This window comes from Cygnus olor, chromosome 26 (assembly GCF_009769625.2).
Source record: "Cygnus olor isolate bCygOlo1 chromosome 26, bCygOlo1.pri.v2, whole genome shotgun sequence".
In the NCBI taxonomy this organism is placed as follows: Eukaryota; Metazoa; Chordata; class Aves; order Anseriformes; family Anatidae; genus Cygnus; species Cygnus olor.
In genome coordinates this window covers 1,355,518-1,375,399 of record NC_049194.1, presented here as the reverse complement: position 1 = coordinate 1,375,399, position 19,882 = coordinate 1,355,518, and the positions used below count along the sequence as shown (strand labels likewise).

At 43.2% G+C, this 19,882-nt stretch overlaps 1 protein-coding gene across 1 annotated transcript; it reads left to right on the top strand.

Moving 5' to 3' along the window:
• Positions 1-92: 92 nt before the first annotated feature.
• On the top strand, positions 93-19,032 carry MAU2 (MAU2 sister chromatid cohesion factor). Its single transcript, XM_040537211.1, has 19 exons — positions 93-578; positions 663-680; positions 897-962; positions 1,644-1,739; positions 3,385-3,479; positions 4,043-4,070; positions 4,546-4,701; positions 5,107-5,253; positions 5,688-5,778; positions 6,449-6,552; positions 7,562-7,639; positions 8,224-8,289; positions 8,607-8,690; positions 9,687-9,736; positions 9,982-10,059; positions 10,517-10,628; positions 11,236-11,326; positions 13,063-13,190; positions 14,529-19,032. Exons 1-19 carry the CDS (start codon positions 129-131, stop codon positions 14,601-14,603), a joined length of 2,013 nt encoding a protein of 670 aa, XP_040393145.1. The 5' UTR covers positions 93-128; the 3' UTR covers positions 14,604-19,032.
• The last annotated feature ends 850 nt before the right edge of the window (positions 19,033-19,882 follow it).

Sequence of the window (19,882 nt, the reverse complement as noted above, 5' to 3'; positions counted from 1 at the left end):
GCAACGCGCGGCGGACTCCAACTCCCACGGTGCCCCGCGCGCACCGCCCCTTCCCCCTTCCACCCTCCGCCTTCCCCCCCCCGCCCCCCCCCCCCCTCCCGCGGCCGTGTTGTCGCGGCGGCCCTGAGATGGCGGCGGTGGCGGCGGGCGCGGCGGCCGGGGCGGCCCCTCAGCAGCAGCCGCCTCCTCCTCAGCAGCAGCCGCAGCCGACGGCGGGAGGCCCCGGAGGCTCCGGGGAAGCGGGAGGAGGAGGCGGGGGGGGAGCTGGCGGCGGAGGAGGCGGCGGAGGAGGAGGGGGGGGAGCCGGGCCCGGCCCGGGGTCGGGGGCGGGCGGCGGAGGGGCCGGGCCCGGTGGCGGGGCCGGGGGGGAGTCGTGGTACCTGGCGCTGCTGGGCCTGGCCGAGCACTTCCGCACGTCCAGCCCGCCCAAGGTGCGGCTGTGCGTGCACTGCCTGCAGGCCGTGCTGCCCCGCAAGCCCCCGGCCCGCATGGAGGCCCGCACCCACCTGCAGCTCGGCTCCGTCCTCTACCACCACACCCGCAACGGCGACCAGGCCCGCGGGCACCTGGAGAAGGCGGTGAGCCCCCTGGGGAAGGGGACTTGGCGGGGTCGGGGTCCTGTCAGCCAGGCTCGCGGACTGACCCGCTGTCTTCTCTTGCAGTGGTTGATATCCCAGCAAGTATCCTTTTCCCGGCCTGCAGCGAGGGATCTGCTGGAAGACGTCCCCGCAGAGACAGCCTGGCCCTGGGGATGGGGATTTTTAGCTGCTTGTAATCTGCTGCTGGGCTCGCGGGCCGCTTTCTTGCTGCTTCTGGTGTGTTGAGGAGTTTTGGATGCTGTAGCGTTGCTGTTTTCCAGCCGGTGTTTAACGTTCGCTTAACTCTGGTGCTGCTAGATCCCGCAGTTCGAAGACGTTAAATTTGAGGCAGCCAGCCTGCTGTCAGAGCTCTATTGTCAGGAGGTGAGTGCGCTGGGACAGGGTCACTCGTGGATCGTTCTGGGGCTGCAGGGCTGCGTTTGACTTCAGTGTCTTTGTTCCTGGAATAGCGCGTAACTATTAATAAAGGGATTTATGAGGTTTTTAGAGGCCAACTGCAGTATAAATACAACGTACTATAGCATAAGCCTGAAAGATTTTGTCTGGCTGATTGTAAAAGTTGGTGCTGCAATTGCAACGTGGGTCTTCCACAGCAAAAGAAGTTTGGCCAAATTTTTTCTTTAGCCCTCATTGAGACAAAGACAGGGTGGAGGGGTGGAAATAGAAGGCTTTTATCAGGCTTCTGTCGTATTTATAGGCTTATTTTATTCTTTATCTTCGGAAAAGCCTTAACCGGTCTTTACTTTCCCTAAAGGAAATGTTTGGCTTTTCTTTCACATGCAGGAAAAAAAAAAGGGACACAGGAGTAGCAGCCAAAGGAGTTAAATGGCTAATACTTTTGAGCAGACTTCGAGTCAATTCTTGTGTGGTCCTGCATGTTAAAACTTTGTTTGTGTTGCTTTTCGTGTTTTCAGGTTCCTAACCAGCGAGACTTTAATCGGGGATCAACACAGAATACGTCTTGTTTCAAAGTTACTGTTCCTAGTGATGGAAATTCCCAGTAGCCTGGTCTCTGGTTGACTCCGGTGTATGTTTCTGTTTCAGAATTCAGTGGACACAGCAAAACCTCTGTTACGCAAGGCCATTCAGATTTCACAGCAGACTCCGTACTGGCACTGTAGGCTGCTTTTCCAACTTGCAGTAAGTGATTTTGTGTTGCTAATCGTGTTACTGTGGCCGGTAAAACGGCTGGGAAACGTTACGTATTCTTCCTTAAAAGATCTCAGACTCCTCTTTATTTTCTCTAACGTTGGCGTTAGTGGAGAGACAGAAGTTATGAAGCAGTGATGTGTTTGTAGAGTACCGGCTGGATCAAGGCCCGCTTTACCTGTTGATGACATGACAGATAGGAGAAGAAAGCTGGAAGGATCATTCTGCGGGCTCTATCTGTTAGCACAAAACTTTAGAGAGGAAACAAAATAAAGTAACACGGCTTGCAGTACGCGTAAATGTTCTCATGAAGCTGTTGGAATTGGAGCTTGCCAGCCTCAAGTGTTGGTTTGATTATTTTCAGCCCCATCTAGTATCCAGAGCAGAATTGGGGTGGGAAAAGCAGCTGGTGCAAAGGCCTCCCAGCGATGTTCCTCTCCTATAATACCTTCTAAGTGTGGCTTAGTGGCACAGCTCAGACCACTGTTGCTTCTAGGAAAAAACTGGCCCATTTTGGAGTTCAAAGCATTTAATGTTTGCAGTAATCCTTATTTTAGCTGTGTAACTACCCTTTAAAACGCCGCTTCCCCTGAGTGTTTAGATGTGTTAGGACAGGAGGCTTATCCAGAAAGTTACCTGGTTGGTGGGAGGAGCCGATTATTGCTGAAGAACTCCTCTTTTTTTTTTTTTTTTCCAGGTTATGCTTTTTCTCACCTCCTAAAGAACCTCCGGGTGTTTAACGCTAGAGTTGAGGGAGCTGATTGCTCTTTTATGGGTACTCTGTAGCAGAGATCTAGTTAGCAAGCAATTTTATCTTTGAAGACTGTCTTAATAGGCACCTGTACTTGTCTTTTACCCCTTCCCAATGAGCTTAAACAAGCAGACTAACTTCTTTGAAAAGGAATTGCGAGCTCCTTTGTGTAGTTTAGGAGCACTGAATTGTGCAGGGCCTTACTTTCCTATCGATTAAAGGACAAATGTTTACTTTGCAATGAGTTAATGCCTGAGTACTCACAAGAAGCTTAAGCATTTTTCTCAGTGCCTGTGCTGAATAGGATCCTTCCTCGAAGCTTGACATTCTTTGCTGATTTCTTTTCTGTCTGGTATTTCCTTTCCATCTTTTGCTTGACCACAGGGGGCTGTGCGTCTCATTACCTTGGTGCATGTTTTTCTACAGTTGTCTGGCTTGCTACCTGAGTCTGGAAAATGTACAAGAGCGGGAGGGAGGGAGAGGTGCTCCGGAGGCTGTGCCATCCTTTTCCCGTCACCTGCAACATACCTCGCAGACTTCCTCTGCTCCTCTTGCTACAGAACACGCTCTGTTGTGTGACTGTGCAAGTTATGCGTGAGCTTTTCCTGTCTGATCTGCACAAGCTCTCAATAAATTATAACAGCTTTGTATTGTGTGAAACCTGGCTGAGAAATTTTCTTTGAAATGTTACAGGCTTTTTCTGGAGAATGTGAGGTGTTCCTGGAAAATGAATCTAAAATCAGATGATACATTTAACGTGCCAGTTTAGCAGTTGTCACTTGTAAAGCACGGAAGTGCTTTATTTGCAATTATATTTGGAAAAAAAAATAGCTAACCAGGCTCACTAAGAAAATCCTGACCCTTTTTGTCCTTTTTTCATTTCAGCAACTACATACTCTCGAAAAAGACTTGGTATCTGCGTGTGACCTTCTCGGCGTTGGAGCAGAATATGCTCGGGTGGTAGGATCAGAGTATACCAGGTGAGTTTCACTGATGGTTTTGTTTTTTTTTTTTTCCCCTCCCATAAAAAAATTGGTTTGTTTTGCTTTTATTTAGTGGCGTTGTCTGTGATTGCTACATGAGTTTTACAGCCAGTATTTTTGAGTATTCTCTTAGAACTGAGAGTTTCTCCAGCTCTTTATTTTTTTGGAAAAACAAACAAAAACAATTAAGTCTATTAAGACTCTGCAGTGTGTTTTTTTTCAAACCGAACTGTGTTCATTGTCTTTATCAGCGAAAGGTTTCCCAGTAGCCTGGCTTCGGCCTTAGAAACTATTGTAACTGGAACTGTCCAAGGCTTAGAGAGACACCTCAAGGGGCTGGGATTTTGATTCCTGGTGCTGTGATTAGACTGTTCCATCATTTAAATATGCTTTCTGAGGCAGGTTCCTTAATACTGTTTTTACTATTGCCCTCGAGAGGGAGAGTGGCAGACTTTTTTTCCCCCAAAGGTTTTTATTTACAGTTGTTGTCTGGGTAACTTGTTTTTTTGGTTTGGATTTTTTTTTTTTTTGGATTATGACATTGTTTTGTTTAATTTCAGAGCACTGTTTCTGCTAAGCAAGGGAATGGTAAGTTGGATGTACTTTTAGAATTAACCGCTTACTTGTTCAACTAGCGTAATACAAATTAGAGTGTAACCTGCCTGAACATAAGCTGTTGGTTTTAAAGAGCAGGTAAACATGCAGAATACCTTATATATTCTGTTTTGTTCAGTGAGCAAGTGCAGAATTAAAATATTCCTGAAAAAAGCCTTAAGTCTGCAGGTTTCTCTTGAAATTCTTATGGCTACTTTCCCCCACTGCGTTTTATAAACATGACAAATAGATGGGTTCTGGAAGGACAAAGAATAAGTGCAAGTTGGTGGTGCCCTTGTGATTAAGGATGAAAAATCTGATCGTGTGAAATGGTTGGTGTTCTTGCAAATAGATGTTTTTGAGTCTATTTTTAAAAAAAGTAATGTATCTACTTACCTGGGGCATAACTGTGGTTCTCTTAAGTGTTTAAACTGTTCAGCACAAAAGTTATTTTTATTTTAAATTACAGCTCCTTCTAATGGAACGGAAGCTGCAGGAGGTGCACCCTCTCCTTACCCTGTGTGGACAGATAGTTGAAAATTGGCAAGGAAACCCCATCCAGAAAGAGTCGTTACGCGTGTTCTTCTTAGTCCTGCAGGTCACGCATTACCTGGATGCTGGGCAGGTGCGTGCAGAGGGGGAGGACTGGACAGAGATGACCTCAGAAGCAGCAATACTTCTGATTCTGGGGGATTTTTGTTGCGACGCCTGAGTGGTGAAATGACATCCTTTCCTTCTCACCTGAGGAAAGGCTTACTTTGGTATGCTTGTAACCACGGTGGCCACAGTTCTTTCTCTGTGACATTAGTGGGGATAACAGGCTTTGTGTATTGTTTTGAAAGATGTTTTGTGCATCTGATTGTTGTTAATGCTGGTACTCCCTGTTTTGTCATGCTAGTGTAGTGATTTATGCAATAGCTCCGTTCACGAACGTGGAGGTTCTTTATTGCCTGGCCAGTTTTCTCCACTAAGTAAATGTTCGTGCATCTGGGCTGCAGCAGCTCTGTCTGAAGTGAATCATCTTTTGCAGGTGAAAAGTGTGAAACCATGTCTGAAACAGCTCCAGCAGTGCATTCAGACCATATCCACGCTGCACGATGATGAAATTCTGCCCAGCAACCCCGCTGATCTCTTCCACTGGCTACCCAAGGAACACATGTGTGTGCTTGTCTACTTGGTGAGCAGCTCTTTTTTACTTAATGTATTGCTAATTAATGGGAAATTGGTTAAAAATGGCCTAGAGCCAGCAGTGATAGATTCTGCAGACCATATGCTGCTTTACATAACACTGACAGTTTAATTCTGCCACAGCATCTGTGAGAATATTGCTTTCAGCGATGTCAGGGTTTGAAGAGACAGTGCAAGAAGTCTGGAAGCTGGAATATAACTTTATTAATATCCAAGCCAAATAACTCTACTTCGTACAAGTTGATTTGATTCGTGACTTCACATTCCTGAAACTAATTACCCCTCTTCTTGAATTTGAATTTGTTCCTAATTGATGTCAAAATTCAGTTTAAAAAGACTGGTAGCAGAGGAGTTGTGTGAATGCCCAGACTTTTCCTCACTGCTAAGAAAACTTACTGTAATCTTTCCTGTGTTCTCCGGCAGGTGACAGTGATGCATTCCATGCAAGCAGGGTACCTGGAGAAGGCTCAGAAGTACACAGACAAAGCACTAATGCAGCTAGAGAAGCTAAAAAGTAAGGATAAGGATTATAATGTAGCTGATGTCTAAGATTCCTTTATTTGTTCCTAACTTAAATTTTAGAAAAGAAGAATTCGGGAGCCCTATTTAGCTCACAAGAACAGCCGGCTATTGGTCTGTTCATACTGCATCTAAGAACTTTGTCGTGTTTTATATCTTTATTTATTTACTTTGATTTTTGAATTACTTTGATTTTTGAATACAAAAATAGAATTTTGGGGTGGTTTATTCTTGTAAATTGAGCTGTAAACGCATGCATTTTCTTGCTGCATTTCTCATTGTCCCTATCTTTGGTTATCCAATTTTTTTGCTTCTCTAAACCGAGCACGTTTTCCTGATAAATTTTTCCTTAGCTGGTGTTCAGGCTCCCATTCCTGACAGTTCAGGAACTGATGTGTTGTTGTTGTTGTTAATTGGTTTGGTTGAACCTGTGCCATCCTTGCAATGGCACGTGGAAGACGAGGTGGGTGGTACGCGGACTCTTCTGACCCTAGAGGGTCCAGCCAAAGACGTTGCTCTAGATTTGCACAAACGAGTCTTTGTGCTGAAGTCTTGCTGAACCACCTGCGATTCAAGAAGCAGGCTGGGTGCAGTAGAGGCTGCGTGGTGAGGATGTTCGTGTTGCCTTAACTTCACTTCCTGAGTTACCTTTGTTCCCTCTTCAGTGTTGGACTGCAGTCCTATCCTGTCATCCTTCCAAGTTATTTTGTTGGAACACATTATCATGTGTCGGCTCGTCACGGGACACAAAGCCACAGCATTGCAGGAGGTAAAAATGGGGTTTGACCGTTTTCCTAGTTGTGGATGTGTGCAGTGATAATTTAAAAATTTCAGTTTCGAGGAAGATTCTTGGGTTCAGATGGGGATTTCAGCAGTGCTGAGCTACTGACAGATATGGTCAGGCCTGATGGTGCCGTGGAATTAGCCTCCTCTTAAATTATTTGGTTTAAGAACATTTTGGAGTTGCTCGTGGAGTCAACAGGAATTGACGAGTGGCTAAAACTGGCACCTTCTTCCTGACTGTGGTTGGCAATCTGACCCTGGTATCTTTTCCCTTTCCCTCAGGTTCTTCACTGAGAGTGGCTCTTAACTCTTTCCCCTTTTATTTCCTCTTAGTGTTCCAAGTGTCCAAGTGTTTCTCTGCTTTTAAGGCTCCCTGACTTTCTGTCCTTCCTTCCTCTTGGGGGAAGGAAGGAGGGGTTCAGTGTTCTCTAATGTGAGAACAAATTGCATGTTTTTTTTCTTATTCTCCCAGGCATTTTTAATTCCTGTTTGTCCACCCCTTATTTATAGGATATATGGCTGCATCATCTCAACCTCTTTTGTCAGTCTTCACATGAATGTACTCTGGGGGGTAATTAGCCAGTTAAAGGAGTAGTCGTTGGTTCTGGCTCATAAAACTCATCACAAGCACATAGCCTTCAGAAGATTTGGATTCCGGTTTTTCTATTTCGTGCCAACTCAGATTCTGAGCGTTTCAGAACAGATCTGTTACTTCGTTTGCAGGTGGTGCCACCATATGGTAGAGCTGCTGCAAAGCAAATAATTCAAAACCGGTTCTAGTGTGCGTCTGTGTGGGAGGAACGTGCATGGAGCAGTGTGTGTTCGTCAGCTTGAAGCATGTCTAGCCTCTGCTTTTACCTAAGAGTGTGACTAATGACTCTGGAACCGATCACTGAAGCATATCGAATGACATGTATGATGCAGTCAGATGGATAGAGGGCAGAAATCAAAATGGAGAGGAGAAATCTTAAAGATGTATTATTCTTTTCCAACAGATTTCCCAAGTCTGTCAGCTCTGCCAGCAGTCTCCCAGATTGTTCTCTAATCACGCTGCCCAGCTGCACACTCTATTAGTAAGTGTCTATGATTAGTAGTAAACTCTTTGTAGGGCTGTACCCAAGACTTACTGAACAGTCACCAGTAACTAACGAGATCACAGTGATGCAGACAGCAAAATTTCCTGCTGAGCAATAGGGTCTGCTGTACTGATTGCCTGTCCTGCTGTGGGGGCTCACAGCCAGCGTTGCTGTCAAAGTCTTAAATCCCCTTTAGAATAGGTGACCTGTGGCATAATAATTAGTACACAGCATAAACACACAGGATTTATACTGTGTGCGTTTGAGACAGTGTGTTTGGGTACTGGGGAAGGGGAAGAATTAAGCATTCCTATTTGAGTATTACAAGAAATTAAGTTTTTATTTACATATACAGCAATGGGGCTTTTTTTTTTTTTTAACAGGATTATAGTGTTTGGAAGCAGTTTGTATAGAAATTGCTGTTTTTTCCCAGAACCGAGCAAAACTAAGATTTATTGGTTAACTTTTTTTTCTTGCTAATATCCTAAGATTTCTGTGGTTTTGTGCGTGTCTTCCTTCTTAGCATTCTGGGCTTGTTATAATTGTTATATATTATCTTAGAAATGTCATGTCTTCTACAGGGGCTCTACTGCATTTCTGTTAACTGCATGGACAATGCAGAAGCACAGTTTACTACAGCACTGAGGGTAAGATTTTCTTCCCGAAATATTTACTGTGGTGGTTCAGTGTGAAGTTGGGCTTGTTGCAGTTTTGTGGGTCACTGAGTTGAGATTGGAAGAGAAATCTGGAGACTGACTATATTAGTTGCATGAGTCCAGGTTTTTCTTTGCTGAACACAACTCAGATTGGGAGGATTTATTAATAGCCAAATATCAAACACTAAATCTGATTTTTTTTTCTTTTTTGTCTCTGTGTATATATTAAAGGAGAAGATGGGGTGAACTAATTCTGGGTTAGATGCTGGAGGATTTTGACTGTACTATTGGTGTGTTGTTTATTTCAGCTCACTACACACCAAGAGTTGTGGGCGTTTATTGTGACAAACTTAGCCAGCGTGTACATCAGGGAAGGCAACCGGCATCAAGAGGTAAGCTGCTTGCTGGTTTCTGGCTGTAGTTTTAAAAGTCAGAACTCTCTCGGAGAGAGAGAGATACTACTGTGCTTGGGTTATTCTTTTTCTGGGCATTTTTGCAGAATAGTGCCTTGTCTGGCAGTCAAGCAACTCCATAATCAGGTTAGTGTCAAGTAATAGTAGAGAGCTGGTGGTATCGGCTGGAATAGCTGCAAACCACCAAAGCTGAGCATTCTGGATCGTACATGGAATTCTCTACAGCACTGGGAAGGAAAGCTTCCAGTTCCCAATGCAGAGTGTGTGGTTAACGCTGTCATTTTGACTCATTCAGCCTCTTTGCTTCGGTTTCCATCTTAAGGGTTTTATTAGATTACATAAAACCAAGTAAGATTTAGCTAAACATTTATCCAGAAATAGGTATATGCATCGTGTGTGTTCCTTTTTATTCAGCAGTGTGCCAGAAGCAATATTAATACAAAAATACAGCTGCCTGCAGTCTTCCAGGGTTGTTTGATCCCTCTGTAGTAATTTTTTGGAGATGTGTTTGCAAGTCTCTTGTGAAGAAGCTATAAATGAACTTCTTCATCAAGCACGCAGCACTTACTATTATTTTTGCCTCCTAAGCTTTTTAACGAAGCTTTTTTGTTTGTTTTTTCCTTAGTTGATTTCTGGTTTTGATTAAATAACTAATCTGTTACAACATTTGTATCTTGAGCAGCACAGTTAAATGACCACTAAAAATTTTCATTACTATTTTATAGCAACTTCTGTGAAGTTTAAGAAAGTGTATTCTGCGTAAAACTATTTTAGGGCCAAAATGGACACGATAACCTGTAGCATTGGAATGTTTGTGCTACGATTTAACCAATACAAGTAAACTTCAGTGCATTTGTAGTGACTTGGACCATTCTGATTTGATATGCACTTCTCATAAGAACACTTGCTGTCGATACCAGAAGCCTGTATATGTTAGAAGCACTGATTATCTTTCTTTCCCCTCTCATTTTGTAGCTTTACAGCTTATTGGAAAGGATAAATCCAGACCATAATTTTCCTGTGAGGTGAGAGTTCCAGAAACTATTTGCATGCTGATGTCGCATTGGTGATGGCAATACTGGATTTGTCTCAGGCTTTTTACAAAGAAAATCAAATAATCAACTTCTTTTCAAGGCAGAAGTTCTGACCAGGCATTAAAAGTAATGTTTTGTGTGGAGATTTGATTATTAGGCAAATTCCTAGAAACCTGTCTGTAATGCATTTAATCGCTGTACAATGCCTGGATTTCAACGCGTTGCTTTGTTCGTAGCTCTCACTGTCTTCGAGCAGCAGCTTTCTACATCCGAGGTCTGTTCTCCTTCTTTCAAGGAAGATACAATGAGGCAAAGTGAGTATGAATTGGTGCACTCGGAAGGTGGGGAAAAAAAGGAGAAACTAAATCAAGCTTTTAAAATAAAAAGGAAAACCCAGAGGCCTTGCTTTCAAACCTCCTGGATCTCCCTGTGGATTTAGTCAACCTCCTGTTTCACTTAGGGCAAATACCACGAAACTGTTTGTTTTAGATCTCTTTGCTTCCGAATAATAATAATCCTGGTGCGGTGTTCTGCAGTGGCACATCTGAAACAAAAGCTTTTCAGAGGAGGATCTGTATTGTAGTCATTTTCGCTAAATGAAAGGTGAGGTTTGGGAATGAAGTGCTTTGTTTAAGGTCACCTGCAGCACACATTTATTCCTGAGCGCTAATATTTGCTGACTGGATTAACTTAGTTCTTAATGATGCTTCTTACGTATTGGAGGGAAAGTCGAGTTTTTAAAACACTTTATTTTTTGTTCTGTTTTGGTAGACGATTTTTGCGAGAGACACTGAAAATGTCAAATGCAGAAGATTTGAATCGATTAACAGCGTGTTCTCTAGTACTTCTGGGTCATATATTCTATGTGTTAGGGAATCACAGGGTAAGCGAGCCTTCACTATGTCTGGTATTACTATGTAAGTGTTTGACTTGTGATTTGTCAAAGAAAATCAGGACTCTTCCTGAAATTAATCTCATTTCAAGAACGCTTGTGTATTGGTATCCCATGGAAAGCTGGCAGCTTATTGACTTACATAATTCTGCAGCTGCAATTTGCACATTTAATAATACTTTTAAACAAAGTAGTAGTGTTTGGAGTCTATTGTAGAAGTGTGTGTTTCTATAATGCCTGAAATCACTTGAAAAAAGGAGCAGATAAAAGACATGTAACATCATTCAACTGGATTGTTTGGAAGGAATTGTGGGTACAGACTCTTCTGAATTCTCATCATATGCCAGAACGCATGAAATATTTCTATTAGTTTGCACAACGTCAAGACCATAATTCCTAGGACAGAGCAAAATTCCAGACAGATATAGACGATGTAGTTGGGTTATTGTCCCATTAAGTGTTTCAACTAGTTTGCTGGAACACAGCAGCAGTTAAATTAGGTAAATTTTCTGTCACAAATTGCACATCTCCTATGTGTTATATATTTGCAAGGTGGAAAAAAAATACACGTTTTATGTTGATATCTGCTCTTCACCAGGAAAGTAATAATATGGTAGTGCCAGCCATGCAGCTTGCAAGCAAGATACCAGATATGTCTGTGCAGCTGTGGTCTTCAGCTCTGTTGAGAGGTAAGTTGGGAAAAGGTCTTGCACCTAAAATAAGTGGCAAAGAACCCGTTGCTACTAACTGGAGGTTCACTATGGGGATGTATGCGAACTCCAGCGCTCACTGAGGACACTAAATGGTGCCTGGATTTCCAAAATACTGATAGGAGTGCAAGAAGCTTTTTGTTCTTTTTGAGTTATTGATCTTCAGCCCCATCAGCATCCTGTTTGGTGCAGCGCTGGCGCTGCTGTGACGTACTCCAGTCGCTTTTTGCTGTGGGCTGTGAGGCTCCTGGGGTGAGAGGCCCTGCGGAGCTCCTGCATCGCTGTGAGTGGCATGGGGCAGCAGGCTGTTTCCCCTGCTGTGGCTGGATGGCAGCTTGCAATATCGAGACCTGAAGTGGTGACCGTTTGGAAAGGGTTTCCCATTCACGTCCGTGCAGTGTCCATTCTGCTGCTGCTGTGCTTTGCTTTGAATGCAGTTCCAGCTGTAGTAAACATTTGATTAGGTTTCGCTCCTGTGTGGGGGCTTTAATAAATACAAGAGGCTATTATATCACTTTATATATAAATATTGTTTAATCTGACTTACATAGGCCCCAGGATGCTTTGTTCAAATATTGACTAGCTTCTTGGCAGACCGTCAACTTTAATGCTGCAATTGATTTGCTTTCGCTAGAAAATAAAGCAGTAACTCTACCCTTTTTCCAAGAACTTACCCCGCAGCTTCAATTTATATTAAATTGTCATGTTTACTATAAGCATGGTGCCGTGCATTGAGTTCTGCTTTGGTGCTGCCTTTGCTATAAAACTGCTTCTAGGCAATTGAAATAACTTTTCTCACTCATTTCAGTGCAGTAGTTCACATCCAAAACATGCCAATAATACCATGAAGAACGTGCTGTAGATGAAACAGTATCCCTTGTTCAGCTCTTGTTGCCTCCTCTCGTATCCAGTAGCCTGCAAAGAGTGAGAGAGAGGCCTCATTTCCATTCTGCTTTGATTTTTCTAAAGGTTTCTCTATAGAACTAGTTACCTTCTTTTTTGAAGAAAAGGTGCTTGATCAGAAATAACAAAATACCAACACATGTTCTTCGATAGGAGGTGCAGTGTCTCAACCCTTTCCACACTATACTGCTTATAATTTGTAGCTGAAATTGTGATGCTCAGCAGGTTACCAGTCTTAAATCTGATTGGGCTAATACCTCTGAGTAAACCTCGCAGAAAAAAAAGACACTAGGATCAGCTTTCAGTGTATGCAAAGTGGCAAGCTTCTGAATTCCCCCAAAAGAAAGGTTTCAGTTTAAAGAAAAAAAAAAAAAAGTTCCTTGACCTCTGAAACCCATGTGGTCGCATCGCAGATCTGTGGTGAGAAACTCGTGAGTCTCTCTTGTTCCCACTAGATGGTGCTAGAAACTAAAAAGACAATGCAAACAGCTCAGGGGCTTTCATTGGAGTGAGTTTTTTTCCTTTTAGAACTATTATGGTGTTATTTTTAAGGATTGGAAAGTAAAATAACACCAAATCCTGCAGTGTGTACTGCCAGTACTACTGGAATAAGGAAGGTTTCATGTTCTCCATATGCCCCTGCTTCTCTTAAAAGGGAGTTTTTGTTCTGAAATGAGATGAGGTTGGTATATTGGCTGTTTAAATTCATTCATTAGATGTAGGGAACAGTCTTTTCAGATAAGAGAGCAGATCAGTTGAAAACAGGTATGAACAGTGCTTTCTGGTGAGCAGACGATGCTCTTGTCTTTCAGACCTGAACAAAGCCTGTGGAAATGCAATGGATGCACATGAGGCAGCGCAGATGCATCAAAACTTCTCACAGCAGCTCCTCCAGGACCACATCGAAGCATGCAGTCTTCCAGAACACAATTTAATCACGGTAAGGGATCCTCATCTTTCAGTTAATGAGTGTTCATAAGGCAAAACAATGTGCTTTGCTTTCCTTTACTATTCCTGTGAGGTCTTGTGTTTCTTAAAAAATATTTTGTTGGTACTCCAGAACTATGTATTTATTTTTTAGTGGTTTTGGAGCAGGTAGCCACTTCATTTTGGTGATAACTGTTACTTTTGAAAGAAATTTACTATGTACTCGGGTTTAATTTTATTGTTCAGATCACCCAATCAACCTTGTTATGGGGAATGCTTTGTTGTACACTACCAGAAGTACAGTTTCTATTGATATTTCAGCCTTTACGAGTTTTCTCCTTATCTATAAATCTAAATTTCCAGTTAATACGATATTTGATATCTGTATAGCTATTACCTTAAGGTGTAACTTTTTGTGGACTTCAAATATTGATGTTCTTCCTGTCAGAAACTTTCAACATTGTTTAAAAAATGCTGAATGCTTTTCTACACTGGAATCCAGCAAGGGTCTAAGATAACTTACTGTTTTAGAGTGAAATAATGGCCAAATGTGAATTCAAGATGCAAGGAAACTTGACATCTTTTTCCCAACATTTACTTTTTGGGAGAAGAAAGGGGAAAAGAAGGCCAACAGGAAGAAGCAAATTGCTGGCTTTGGTCACAAAGGGATCCTGAGACTCGTGGGTTTTTGTGATGTGGCCCATGTTGGGAGATGCCCATGGCCAGATGCCTGGGGGCCAGGCACAGAAACCTGAGGCTCCAGCCTCTGCAGTCTTTGCTTGCCATTGCTGGTTACGCATAATCCACGCTAGATTAAATATATGGAGGGGGAAGAAGATTAAAAACAAACATTAAATCTGCCCATTTCAGAAGGTTTTGATAAATCTGAGAGGAAAATATTTTAGCGATGAAATAGGTGAGAACCAGAGGCTTTACTCCCTCTGGAAACACTGCGGCTGCAGTGTAGTCCCGGCTCACACAGACACATCTAAATTTAGGTGCATCCTTTGTGCAAGTCACGGTTTCCCCTGTTGGGACTGTCAGACTTCACCTGCAAGAGCAGGAAATGCTTTCACTTGATTGCCATTCACCCTGGATTCCTCATGGCAGTCAGCTAGGTTTGGAATGATGGGCATGTGGAGTGGCTGCAGTTCAAAAGAAATACCATCGCAGGGAACTCCACGTGTGCGAAACAAAGTCAAACCTGACCCTCAACTTCTTGTCCTGAAATCTTTAATTATCTCGAGGTAGTGAATGTCTGTATGGCGAGCTCCTTCCTCTGGCATCGCTGCCATTCCTCCTCTCCCCGGGTAGAGGCTGTAGGATTTTCATGCTGTTTGTTATCTTTCAGTGGACAGATGGACCACCTCCTGTACAGTTCCAGGCACAGAACGGACCCACCACCAGCCTGGCCAGTCTCCTGTGAAACAGAATAACTATCAGGACAGTGTGTTTAAAACGAAACAAGCAAAAAAAAGCCAAAAAAAAGGAGAAAAATTCATTGCAAAATCTTTTCTTCAAAGAAAAGGCAGCAAATTCCTCTTCTAGTGAGGGCCTTGTAGGAAACGGATTGCATAAAGACAACGTACATTTCATAGACTTGCAAAGTGAGAAGGGCATTTTAAGCTGCTTTTACATAATATGTGTGAATATACAGCTAGTGTGTATATATCTACTGGTTTTAATCTGCTTTCCTCTTACTGAGAATTAAGGTTTAGTCCAAAGGACACTTGTTCCTTAAATTGTTAGATACTTGCTTTTTAAAAATTGTCACAGCAAATGAAGAGGACTTGCACAGTTTGGAATACCAGTTGTATTCTAAATATTTAAACCTTCCCTGAAGTATGATGCATGCCAGTTTTAATGTTTTCTATGCCCTTCCACTCCTGGGAACAATGGGATTAAATCATGATTGATTGTAGGGTGCCCTAAAGTTCTAAATTTAGCTTCTGAGGTAATATTCTTTCCTCTTCATTGTGTGCAAGTCATTGCCAGTGCTGTTTGTAGCCTTGCAGTGAAGGTAATGCTGAGGTCGGTGAGATCTGAGGTCTGACGGACGGGGTGTTTGCAGCCAGGGGTGAGTTACGTTCCTCGGGGTGGCCTCTGCAGGCTGAGCAGAGCAGGCTTGCACTGTCACCAGAGGAGCCGATTCCATGGCCTGGATTCATGAGTCTGTGACAGTATGTGCCACCACTTTGTCCCCATGAGGGTCTCTTCCTTCTTTCTCCCTGCACTGTTGATGCCCAGTCCCCCCAGGGTAAGGCAGAACCACAGCTCTCTCCGTCTCTGCTACTTCGTAGTGATTTGTACAAAAGGAGGAAATTTCTCCTCCTCCTGTCTAGGCCAAGCAACTGGGAAGCAGAATTTTGCATCTGTACTGCAGCCTCACCAAGGCAAGGCGGCATCTGTGCCTTAATGATTTTCACAAACCATTGAAGTGAGAGTTAAACTAGGTGGTTAAAAGCCAGATCCGATAGAAGCAAGAGGCTTACGATAAAAATTAAACTCTAGTCTTGCACTTGGCAAAACCGTACATTTCCAAAGCTTTTTTTGCTAGTGTTCCTGGTTTATCTCAGTTTTTTTGAACTCTTCATCTGTTTAGGCTCCCTGGATTTGTCTGTGCTTCTGCAGCTGTCCTGAAACAGGAGAGGCACGGCCCAAATTTGTTCTGTAGAGAGCAGCACAGGAGCTGTTAATTCCACAAAGCACCGGCAGCTTTATAGCAAGGATCTGTGCCGGTCCGTTGTAGTGTGATGTAAAGCTTGCAAGGCTCATGGGGTCAAATAAAGGTGTTTTGCTCTCTTCATAGCTCTGCATATTTATCTCCCAATTTTAAAAGGGAAGGGGAAAGGAATCTGCTAGACAAGTTCCTTTTGTAGGGCTTTGTGTGATTGCTTTTTTTTTTTTTTTTTGAGAGAGAGAAGGAGAATATTTTCAAGGAAATATTTGACCCCTCAAACATTTAGAATTTATGGTAGAAACAGTACTGTGAAACCTGTATTTAATGGTCATTCTTTTTGGAAGCCTCGTCAGTCACCTGTCTAACAACAGCTCACACAGACACCTGCATTTTATAATTTGAACCCCTCAGTTTTAACCACTGACTGATATAAAAGGGACAAGTTCTTGTCCAAGTACCAAAACAAAATTTTATGCTTCCTCTATCAGACGTGATAGTGGTTTAGCTCCTGTTCTCAGTTACTCTTGCAGAAGCCGTGTGTCCTTTAGGCCTTGGTAAATTTCCAACAGAGAAAACACGACCTCAGTATTGGTGTAGGGAGAGAATATTATTAGGGTTGCAAGAAGAAAGCTCAACGCCATTTTAAAATCTCACGTATTCCCTAAAAACTCCCCCCAAAAAAGGGAAGCTGTGAGGTCTGTTACTGTCCAGGGTAGTTGGAGATAGCAGGCACAGGCAGAATCCATGTGGGTAGGATCTATTTTGTGTCGCTTGCGTTTGTCGAGACGGAGCATCCCGTGTCTGCCAGACAGGTTGAGTACAGGTCCTGTGCCCTCGGACCCTGCCGCTGTGGCCCAGCTTGCAGGTGAGAGGAGGTCGATCCAGGCTCGCTCCACCGCCCGTCTGGGGCAGCTGCGCTGAGATGGAACAATTCCATAAGCTAACCAGCTGTCACGGGCTTGGATTTTGGTGGAGAATGGTCAGGTTAATTGCACCTCAGGAATATTGATGCCACATGGACTTTAGGTCTTTATTTTATTTATGCGTGGGAAGTAGTATCTCTCTTTGGCTGTTCCCTCTACTGAATACTCTCAGTAAGTCACTTGGGTTGCAAGAAGTCCGTGCCTGTTTCAAGCACCTAAATGCAACGGTGGTTTTATCAACAGTGCTCCTAGCAGCTGAGGAATGACTACTAACTGAAAAAGATAGTCCCCGTGTACTTTAAAATTTGCCAGTCCCATCCAGATAATATAGATTTTTTTTCTTGTCATCCAATCTGAGGCTGATGTTTAGCTGATACATATCGATGGCAACTATAATGATTTACTTCACATGTTGGCCAAAAAAGCGCTGCTCCTATAAGGCGGTATTTAAAATTTAAAAAAAATAACAACTCTGGAGAGCTGTGGTTTGAGCTGAATTTAAGTAAAGCATTTGCAGCAAGCAAGATATCCACCAGTGCCTGTGCAGGCAGCTGCATCTCCTGAGCTTTCCTTCGAGCTCTGGGAGCTGCGTTGCCCAGGACTGTGTTACGGGAGGGTGTTTGCAGTGGCAATTTTCTGGCTCCTCGTTGCGCAAACTAGGCTGCTTTGTAGTTCAAATCCCTTGCCGGTCTGTTCTCAGGAGGGAAGGAAGTACTTGAGGGAAAGGCTGCCTGCTCGCTTCTGATGTAAGTACGCTCAGGTTTTCAACAGGAACCACTAGCCAAGTGTGGTAGCTGAACTTGGAATGTCAGGAAGAAGAACCTGGGCTTTCCCGGTGCGTGACGAGCCAGCTTCACCTGGGCTTTCCTTCCGTGCAGAGTGGCACCCGGCCGCGGGGGCTGAGCCGAGGCATTGACCCACAGCCCTGCGGAGCTCAGAACTCAGCTCCACCTCCAAAGTCCTCTTCCCATCACAGAACTTCAAAAATCATGTAAATTTGAAAATAACTTGGTGATTTTCTATCTCTGAAATTCAATGTACATTTGTTACAATGTACAGTGCTTTTTAACTACACTTGTATATTAAATTATTTAATAGTTTTTGCTTTTCAGTATCTTTTGTATGTAGCAGAGATTTAAACAAGGACCTCATAACTGAAGTTCTTCCTAATTTTTGAATGCGTATGTAAAGTTGAACAGAAAACTAGAAGTTTACAGTTTACAATGTTCTGTTAAGTGCTTGGTCTGTCTAACTTGATTTGAACAACATATTTCTAATCTTTCTTGTCCGATCATTCTCTATGAAAACAAACATGAAGTCTTTTATGAACTTCTAAAAAAAAATTATTCTTCTAAAGATGTAATTTAGAAAACTGTACAGTTTTTTCTCTAGTATTTTTAAATGAGTAGCGAGAACTTAAAACAGAAGCATCTAATCACTGTTTTGTAGATAGTGTAAAAACTTATATATGTATAGAGAATGCAGTCTGAAGAACAGTGTTTGCCTGTTGTGTTTCATTTCCTACAGTATGACCATCAGAAAGGCCCATGTACACAGGAAATTGGATCAATTTGGGGGTTGGGGGATTTAAAAACAAAAAGGGAAAAAAAAAGACTTCATCTCCTGTCATCCCATACGTGCACTCAGTGACACCATGAGCAGAACTTGACAAAATATTCGGGCCTTAAGTTGTTACGCTGCCTATAGACACATGGGGTACAACTTATTCCATGTTGCTCCACCACTTTGATTTTTCTCAGTTTTCCAATTTGCCAGAAAGTAAAATTATGATTGAAAGGGTACTGTGATGTCCCATTTTACTTTACTGACCTCTCCAAATCATGCCGAATGAACCTGTTTCCTTAGTGTATGGCAGTTCTGGCCACAGGGGTGAGAACTGCTGAGCGAGAGGAAGCCCAGCCGGTAGTTTAGGCTGTGCAGAACACTTGGAGAAATCAGGATGAAATAACACCTGTCTGTGCTCTTCTACTGTCTGTCTTAGCAAGTGTATTTAATTGTTTCCTGCAGTGAACTTTTAAATGTTATGTCAGGTTTGTACAATGTATTGTTAAGTGTTTGTAGTTCTCCATAAGTAGCAGGATGTGTACCTTCTGCCAGTGCTCCTTTCCGAAGCTGTAAATACAGTAACTCGTGTAATGGGATGGAACCGGGGGCATTCGTTTCTGCCTTTGTTTCCTCTCGTTTTCTATATTAGAAGAATTTTTAAATAAAGTTTAATTTTACTTCTTCTAGCAGCTTGTAGAACACTAATTCCTTAAGTTGATCCGCCGGCAGTCCTGCCTACGAAGGATGCATTTCATGTGGCGGCAGGGATGTATCGAGGGCAAGTTCGAGGCGCTGCCGGCCGCGGAGGGCAGGAGGCCGCGGGCCGCGTGTGCTAGTCGGTGCACGACGAGCAGGCTACCTGGGGAGGTGGCGGGCAGGGAGCCACGGGGCCCGCAGCTGGCATGCCTGTGCCGTGGGCGAGGGCTCCTGCCCTGGAAGGAGAACCAGAATTTCCTGACTGGGAACGTCTGCCTGACTCCTCGCCTCAGCAGTGCTGGAGAAGCGGCTGAGGGTGGCGAGGAGCTTGCTTTAGGGACTGCTGGGACCCTGGCACACGTCTAGTTTAAAACAAGACTCCTCTGGATTTGTTCAACACTTGGGATTATTATTATTTTTTTTTAATTTGGTGTAGGACAGAAGTATTTCTCACTGCAGTCAGGAAGGATAGTGGCTATGCTTGATCTTCACAGATAGGATCTGGTTTACACAAAGATTGCTTTTTGTCTCTTTTTTCCCAAATTTAAATGTTTCTGGCAGGTACTTTTACATTTAGAGGTTAAATTTAAAAGGGAGAAGATGCTGTACTGATTTGGCTGCAAGTGAAACTTTGAAGAAACTAAAAATTTTAGAACTTACTGCATACCGTCTCCAAAACATTATCTGAGCTGCTAAGCTAGTGCCTTAATTTCATCCTAGGAGCAAGAGTAGGTTTTGTTCCAACAAGTTACTCTCTTTGTGAAAATTTTAACCCAAGTGACAGCCTTGGGGGAAAAAAATATTGACAGGTTTCTGCAAATAACTTCACCTAGCTGCTGG

Excerpts from the sequence above, each read along its gene's own strand:
- MAU2 (XM_040537211.1), top strand. The coding sequence starts at position 129 with ATGGCGGCGGTGGCGGCGGGCGCGGCGGCCGGGGCGGCCCCTCAGCAG. Across the intron at positions 1,740-3,384 it reads GGCTGCTTTTCCAACTTGCA|CAACTACATACTCTCGAAAA; the intron begins GTAAGTGATTTT and ends TTTTCATTTCAG. Across the intron at positions 8,290-8,606 it reads AGTTTACTACAGCACTGAGG|CTCACTACACACCAAGAGTT; the intron begins GTAAGATTTTCT and ends TGTTTATTTCAG.